The sequence below is a fragment of the Formica exsecta genome, unplaced genomic scaffold (genome assembly GCF_003651465.1).
Source record: "Formica exsecta isolate Colony F162 unplaced genomic scaffold, ASM365146v1 scaffold722, whole genome shotgun sequence".
NCBI classification, from domain to species: domain Eukaryota; kingdom Metazoa; phylum Arthropoda; class Insecta; order Hymenoptera; family Formicidae; genus Formica; species Formica exsecta.
Genome location: NW_021853488.1, coordinates 8,858 through 17,880, shown reverse-complemented (window position 1 = coordinate 17,880; position 9,023 = coordinate 8,858). Strand labels below are relative to the sequence as shown.

The 9,023-nt window shown below is 30.1% G+C and overlaps 1 protein-coding gene and 1 non-coding gene across 2 annotated transcripts; both read right to left on the bottom strand.

The window, feature by feature from the left end:
• Positions 1-3,060: 3,060 nt before the first annotated feature.
• Trnas-gga lies at positions 3,061-3,132 on the bottom strand. Its single transcript has one exon. It is a non-coding gene; the product is annotated as a tRNA-Ser (tRNA).
• Positions 3,133-3,508: 376 nt separating this feature from the next.
• LOC115243736 (probable cytochrome P450 6a13) lies at positions 3,509-7,963 on the bottom strand. Its single transcript, XM_029820936.1, has 6 exons — positions 7,806-7,963; positions 7,098-7,470; positions 6,040-6,565; positions 4,730-4,951; positions 4,318-4,569; positions 3,509-4,129 (listed from the first exon to the last, which is right to left on the bottom strand). The coding sequence occupies exons 2-6, from the start codon at positions 7,428-7,430 to the stop codon at positions 3,957-3,959; spliced, it is 1,506 nt and encodes a 501-aa protein (XP_029676796.1). The 5' UTR covers positions 7,431-7,470; positions 7,806-7,963; the 3' UTR covers positions 3,509-3,956.
• Positions 7,964-9,023: the final 1,060 nt, after the last annotated feature.

Below are 9,023 nucleotides of genomic sequence, written 5' to 3'. Positions count from 1 at the left end.
CAAAACACTATAATAAAGTATTTTTTCATTAAGTACTTTTTGAGTTATTTTATATTTTAATCTGACATATTTTAAATAAAATAATAAAATATCTCATAAAATATTTAGTTTTCGATAATCTTACCGTAATACTTTTATGTACGGAATAATGAGAGAAATCAAAAAAAAAACAGCTCGTGTGCACACGGGTGATGTTTCCGAACGCAGCCTTAATCTGATATATTTTGGTATAAAAAATAAAATATCTCATAAAATATTTAGTTTTCGATAATCTTACCGTAATACTTTTATGTACGGAATAATGAGAGAAATCAATTAGTGTAAAAAAAAACAAATAATTGTTAAAAAATGTAATTGTTTTTAAAAAAAAGTATGTAATTATTTACAATGTATTTTCTTAACAATTATTTGTTTTTTTTTACACTAATATAAAAATATTACGGTAAGATTATCGAAAACTAAATATTTTATGAGATATTTTATTTTTTACATCAAATTATGTCAGATTAAAATATAAAATAATTCGAAAAATATTTAATGAAAACATACTTTATTATAGTGTTTTGAAAAGTTCTCGAGCTAAGCTACAATAATATGTAATGGAAAAAGGGGGTTTCCATTTAAGAAATTAAAGATGACCTTCACGTGACCTTCAAACGGCTATCCAAGGTTAAACCAATGGCACCTTATTATGTCCTCCTCTGAGTCAAATAACTTTTGTCTAAAACATTTTTTTGGAAATGCATGGTTTTTGAGATATTACGGTGTGAAAGTTAAAATGGGACACTGTGTATACAGGGTGTTTACTAAAAAGTGGGAAGTATTGCAATGAGAGATTCAGGACACAAAAATAAGAGAAAAAATTCATATAAACATATGTCCGATATGACCGTGTTTTCAAGTTATAGCTTGTTTTATTTTTCAACAGAATTAAGATAATTACGGTTACAGGAAGTGCTCAAAATGACTCTAACTTGAATGACATACTTCAACACGTCTCATCATAGATTGTCTAACTTTTTCAAAAATTCCGGGTATTGCTTGAATTTCCCGGCAATCATCTTCAACACGTTGACGAAGTATCTCAACGTTGTCAATGGGTGTTTTGTAAACAATGGATTTTAGATGCCCCCTGTAAAACAAGCTATAATTTAAAAACAAGGTCATATCGGACATATGTTTATATGAATTTTTTCTCTTATTTTTGTGTCCTGAATCCCCCATTGCAATACTTCCTACTTTTTAGGCTACACCCTGTATATGACTGTTGTTTTTTTAGCAAACATTTATTTTGTATTTTTTTTTAATATCAATAATTTTTAGTTTATACTTTGAAGAGTGTCTAATGTTTATGCAAAAAATTATTTAAAATTATGTAAAATTACTAAATAAAGAATTTTGTTAAATTATACATTTTACATTATATAATTAATAAAATATAATTTCTATATGTATCAATAATGTCTTGTGAACTTTATTTAAAAAATATGTAATATATTAAATCTTTATATTAGATAACATTATCTATGATAATATACAACGCCTAACATATAGCAATATTTATTTTGTATACCGAAGCAATATTTTGATTTATGAAAGGTATGTACTTAATGTCTCTCGATTAAATAATTTTCTCTGTAAATTTCTCTGGATTGGGATAAATATAAATATTTTTAGATTGCGATAAATTGCATGAACTAATATAATAAAATATTCATAATATATTGATGTTTTTATATGGCTACTTTAGTATTTTAAAGTGCAATTTGATTGTTGATTTTTTGATTGACAATGTATTTTAACATTGTTTTTAAATCTCTTTAAAAATAATGATTATAGCATCAAATTAATTTGTTTATTCGAAAATGCAAACATCATTATGCATTATTTAAGAAATTGATCATGATTAAATATAAACAATTAATAAATATGTCCCAAATATGTTTGTGTTTTTGTTTGTATAAATTTAAATTTCAAATACATTATTTTTTCTCTACTAAAAAATAAATATACAGGAGAGAGGAACAAAAAAAGTTGCCAATATTTTTTCACGTGTATTAATAATGCTAATTATCAAAGCTACAGTGTTGACGTCTTTTATATTCCATGCTAATATATAAATAATTAATTTAAAATATGCAATTTGAAGATAAATGCGTGTTCGATATTGTATTGCAACGCTTAGTAATCAAATAGTGATTTAAAAAGGAAAGTATATAAAATATTTGGCCAAAACCGTTATTAATAAAGAAAAAGAAATCTGAAAATTACGTTAAAAACAAGTTAATAAAAGTTAAGAATAATACTAAAAATATAATATCATAAAAAAGATACAAATTACATAAGTAATAACAATATTCAAATATGAAACGTGCGCCTTATATGCTACACCTACAACAAATTTTTAATGTAATCAAAGAAATGTGTCCCGTAATATATTATTTAAATATACATCTCCGCTGATAATGTTTCATCACATTCTAATAAGGGATGAATGAAATCTAAAAATCTTACCGATTTCTCGGACTACAAATATTATACATGCACCTTGTGATTTCATTTCAGACAATGGAATAGATAGTATATCGGATATACAAAAATAATGTTTATGTATATTATTTAACAATGTTAAAAATATTGTCAAAAATTTATAAACACTTTATATGTTGCTTATTCTCTATTTTTACACGTTCTCATTAACTCAGCAGAAGAAAAAATATAGCTATCTTTCTATCATACATGTAAGAATATAAATTTAAGATAATTAATCCGAATTATTAATAAATTAATATAGTCACGAAATAATATTACTACTATAGATATTAATAAAATAATAATAATTCAATTAAAGTAGAACTGAACGGTGTGCAACTGACCGGTGTGCTACTGAGTGAAGCGAGGGGGGGATTTAAGGCGGGAGGAGGCACGAACCAAGCATTCATCTCTTCCGTGGCAGCGGCACTGTCGTGTCTGTGTAGGGCGTTTACACACTTCCTCAGCCCGACAAATAATTGTTAGAAAACAACATTTGCGGGTCTGAAAAAATATGCGAGGTACAAGTGGCTGAATCGGGAATCGAACCCGAGTCTTTCGCTTTCCGGGCAACTGCTCTTACCACTGAGCTATTCAGACCTCGCACCTTACGCCACTCTAACACAGTACATACGACTCCAGAGCGATGTTGGAATCTCGCTCAATGGATGCAGTGCCGATTGCCACGGAGAGACGACATCACCAGCACGTCTCCAGAGCGGTCCAATCATATTAAACGATTGAAAATTGGCCCCAAAACGTGCGTCTTATATGCTACACCTACAATAAATTTTTAATGTAATCAAAGAAATGTGTCCCGTAATATATTATTTGAATATACATCTCCGCTGATAATGTTTCATCACACTCTAATAGGGGTTGAATAAAATCTAAAAATCTTACCGATTTCGCGGACTACAAATATTATACATGCACCTTGTGATTCCATTTCAGACAATGGAATAGATAGTATATCGGATATACAAAAATAATGTTTATGTATATTATTTAACAATGTTAAAAATATCGAAAATTTATAAACACTTTATATGTTGCTTATTCTCTATTTTTACACGTTCTCATTAACTCAGCAGAAGAAAAAATATAGCTATCTTTCTATCATACATGTAAGAATATAAATTTAAGATAATTAATCCGAATTATTAATAAATTAATATAGTCACGAAATAATATTACTACTATAGATATTAATAAAATAATAATAATTCAATTAAAGTAGTTTCTAATTTAATGCCAACTCGTAAAGAGCGTTACTCATGGTCGTCGATGAAGTTTCAAAGCCGGCAACGAAAAATATGAATGCGTGAGCAGCTATCAAGCTTTCGGCAATTATTATTCTCTTTTATGAATATTTTCTTCACTTTTTTGACGCACGTTTTTTGAGAGAAAAGACTGAGCGTAAACTAAGATTGATGGATTTTAATCATTTTCAAATATATTCCACCTAATGGTGTTAATATAAACGTCCTAGCATCGTTTACGTATGGTATTGGCGTTTTTTCGCAAGTTTCGACTTTATAGTTTCGTAATATCTTTATAAGCCCAATCTTTGTCTGATGAACAGCGAAGCGGGCACCTAAAAATAAAAAATAATTATTACAACAAAAACATTAAAATTTTCAATTAGAAGCAAGCATCTAAAAATTAAAAATAATTATTGCAAGAAGAGACTTAAGCTTCTCAGTAAAGAAATCTTCAGCCTAAAAGCAAAACAAACAGAACTTGTATGTATAAAGACGTATATTTAAATCTATTTCATTTTACCAATACAATTCCTTGGTCCGTCATCGAAAGGGAGATAAAACATCGGGTGCCTGGTTTGCACAACTTCGTCATTAAATCTTTCTGGATCAAACACATCTGGCTTCGGATAAATATCAGGATCTCGTTGAATCGAGTAAATGGGAATCCATATGTCCTGATCTTTTGGTATATTAACTTTGATACCACCAAAAGTATAATTCGACGTCGTTTTTCTTGTAAGCTGTGGTACCGGCGGGTATTTTCGTAAAGTTTCTGTACATATTCAGAACAATGAAAATGAGGTATGAAATATAGAAGTTATAAAGATTTATTTCTTATTTGTGTTAAAAGTCAACAACAGATAACATTATAATGTCGCTATAAATAAATACCATATCTTTTTTTTAATAAATCTTCTCTTCTACTAACGTACCTTTAAAAATTTTATCCAAATAATTCATTTTTTTAATGTTCTCATACGTAAAATTGTCATTATGTCTGATATATTCTTCATTAATTTCCTCACGTAGCTTGTCTTGTATTTTCTGATTTAATGCCAACTCGTAAAGAGCGTTACTCATGGTCGTCGATGAAGTTTCAAAGCCGGCAACGAAAAATATGAATGCTTGAGCAGCTATCAAGCTTTCGGTCAAATCTAAAATGTAATAATTTCTTGTTACAAATAATACAAATAATCTTATTTTTGTTCGAGAATTAAATATTATAATTTATCTATCCATTTAACATTTAATATTTGATGAATTGATATTTTATATAGGGAAAAGTAGGGTAAAACCGGGTACTTTTTTGGATTTGTCTTCCTACAAAAAATCAGAGTAAAAAAATTTTGCAGTTAGTAGTCTTTAGTGGATATTAAACTATGAGAAAATGAGGCTAGTTGCTGAAAAAGAAATATTTGATTACTAAAGATAACAAGATTTTTGGAGAAGTTAAAATACCCGGTTTTGCCCTACTGGTAGGGTAAAACCGGATACCCATTTGAAAACATATAAAACACCGTGCAATTACAAAATCTAGATTTATTTTAATCAAAATACAATACAAAGATGTGTTCTATTGCCAAAAATCACAAATAAAGATATTCTCTTGTTCTACATTTCTACAAGACTTTCTTATTTAATTTTTTAATTTTAGGGATCCCAAAAAATTTTTTTTTGGTGGTTTCTTTCTCTGAGTAGTAGTTTCCGTTTCCAACTGCTTTTTGTAGGGAGACAAAGTCAGCATAATAGTTTGTCCTCTTTTTATTACATGAGATGTATAGGTCCCCAGTTTTGCCCCAACATGAAGAAAATAACAAACATGGCAGTTGTATATTCCGGCATAGAAAGGGATGATCAAAACTAACGTGATATATTCTTTAATATGTATAAGAATACAATGCTGCATTTACCGAAACAGATACTCTGTGTAGAAAAAGTCCATAACGACTCGATTGTTGCCCCAATATCGATCTTTTTTAGCCCAAAAATTTTGAACTTCTCAAAAAGAAATATCGTGTGCACGTGGGCACAATTCATCTCAAAATAATGATGACATTACTCTACAACTAATAACACGAGTTGACCAAAGATAGTAGCACTTATCACGAAGAAACAGAGGTACTCGGTTTGACACGCCTATCCGGTTTTACCTTACTTTCCCCTACTCAAAATCATGTGTTTCTCATTTAAAAAATAATCGCATGATAAAAAATATCCACATGAATCAAAAGTTGTCACTTACCGATATTATTCACTTTATCTGGATGTTTTTTTAATTCGCGCAATATATCAATGAAATCGTGCCTAACAATATTATTCGCATCTCTATAGGTCATGGTCTCTATGACAATGCGTGTAAAAAATTTGTTGACCTCTGTTTTTGGTAGGATGTAACTGAGAATATCGCAAAGCCATGGCAGAAATTGTTTGAATTTCGCCCGTAGAATATTCTCCCAAGTTGGCACAAAGACCAATCTTCCCATCTTGCGGAATTCGCTGTCTTCGTCTGACATAGCATTCATCTCAATGCCGAAGGCGCAAGTACCTATTACATCGGTCGTATACTTGGCCGTCAATTCGCGACATTCTATAGGCTCGTTTTTGCTTGCTAATGTTTCTATGTATTGTTCAAGTCGATCGGAGCACTGTGATATTAAAGAAAACATCTCCTTTAATTTACCGGACGTAAAAACGGGCGACAGCCTTGTCCTTAAAGGTCGCCATCTTTTAGGCTCCAAAGCGAAAAGATGTTGCGATAGTGGATCTAACTATAATAAACACAAAATTTTAATCAAATTTTCTACCTCAAGCATATGATTTACTAGATTATACAAGAACTTGTTCAAAACTATTTGAAACAAATCTCGAAATTTTCAATAATTCTTATAACACGAAAAACATTAAATGTACCAAAGTTATTGAAAAACACTTTTCGTTTTATACAGGGTGTCCCACCAGAAGTGGCCACCCCCTTTTATCTTTTAAATTAAAAGAGATAGACCATAACAAATATATATCAAATTAAATGGTTCAAACTGAACTCTATTGTGAGCATAATGGTTGCTTTCAAAAGCTATCTGTTAACGAACGGAGAGGTATGCATAATTATTTTATAATAATGTGAATATTTCGATATGATAAAAGTTATAGCACTGTTTGAAACTAATACAATGAGGGAGTGGAGAGAGAGAGAGAGCGAGGGGGGAGAGGGAGAGGGAGAGAAAGGGGGAGAGAGAGAGAGAATTCACATGTTATAATATAGTTTAAAATATACATATATGTATATTTGTACATTCGAACCTTTTCATGAAGTGGAAATCCTCTATCGGCAAATGTGGTAAAATCTTTGATAAGAATATCCTTAATTAAATCCGGATCTTTTACAATAAGAACGGGTGTCCTGTTAATGAATATTCCAACCATGAACTCATCTTTGTAGTTGTTGTATATTTCCATCAAATAATCAGGTGTGGATTTCTTCATAAGCATAACGTCTTTAAAATTACCGAACCCTGGTATCGGTTTCGGGCCACAAATGCCACGCGACTTCCAAAAATTAAAGTTGAACGTAAAATAATAATACACACTGACAAGTACAGCAGCAATGCCGCACAATATTTCGAAAGATTCCATGGTTCTATAGCAGTCGATCAATATTCTTAAACAATGTTTACTAAAACAGAAAAGAACAATATCTCGTCAAGAAAAATAAAAATTAAACAGTTCAATAAATTAGATATATTTTTAACGAATTAAATATTTATAAAAGCTTGGTTTAATTGAATTTTATCAAGTTTTCTATCGAAAATCCGATGGAAGGATTTCTGACATATGTTTTGAAATAATTGCTTTAAAAATAAAAAAGGTAAAATAATTTTTCGAAATGTTATTATTATATTTGTACGCCAAATATGCTCTGCGAGAGTTTACAAATTGTGCATGTCGCAAAACTCGTTTTGAACAACATCTAGAGATAAATGATAATGAAAATTAATAAATACAACGTACTTGAATGCAACAGCAATAGTATTCTGGCAGTTCCAATTGTAGTAGCTACATGTTATCGGACCTCTAACCAAAGATAATACTGGCTGACGTGATGCAAGTGCCGTTCAATTAGAAAGATATCTATATACCCCACCACAAGAAGAACGAGCATAACACAATGAATTGCAAATTTTCTCACTTAGTATATCTTGAAAATGCATCTACTGCGTAAAACACTCGCACTACATTAATAATACATACTGACAGAAATCAAAGATTATTATACTTTCTTGAACACATATGTAAATATTAATGTATATAGTAATGTACTATGATAATACAAGCTGATAAAATAATTGTTTTTCAGTTATAATTTATTAGCTATTTGATTGCGTAAGACACACACATACACACACACACACATATACACATATGCGCACGAGAGTGTACGCATATACACATACGCATGCACGCACACATATATGAAATGTAAAATTATATCAGATATATTGAATTAATAATTAATTTTACATTTTTTTGGCTAAATTAATGACGTCGTTTTATATAAATAAAATATATAAAAATATGTAAACTTCTGAAGAATTTAAATAAATATGGTGTTCATGTAAATTACATAATATCTACATTATTTGAACTTATCAATCTAATGAATATATTTTATTGTCCTAGCTGAAGAAATCCCAGCTAAAAGTATACCGGCCTTCTTGAAAGGATTGATTGATTTTGCTTTATCCTGCAAATAAGCGCTATAATTTGAAGAACTTTGCTAAACAGCGTAACATATTGGGTTATAAAGATTTGGCAGTAACAGACAATAAGTACAATATAATAGCACATATAAAACATTCAGTAGCACATATAAAACCAGATACGTAAACTAAATCAAATATTACAATTCTGTTCTTTTCCTCACACACAGATAGAGGGAAATGACCATCCAGCGCTTATAATCGAACACAATGATTTGGGTTCTCAAAGGTTTTACAATGCACGGAGTAAGCAAAGTTTCAAATATGATCACTTGAGGAAGGAGGTGCAAGATTATGAACCAGATGCTGTAGCGGAGCCTTGGAGGTCAGCTTTTCAAGACAAGATAACGAATTATACTCCAAGTCATTATAGACACGGCGCCTGCTCAGTTTTTGGAATAAGAATATTAAAAGAAATAATTTTAAAAAAGAAAAGAAAAGCGCATTTTGCGTGAAGTCTGGACGTATG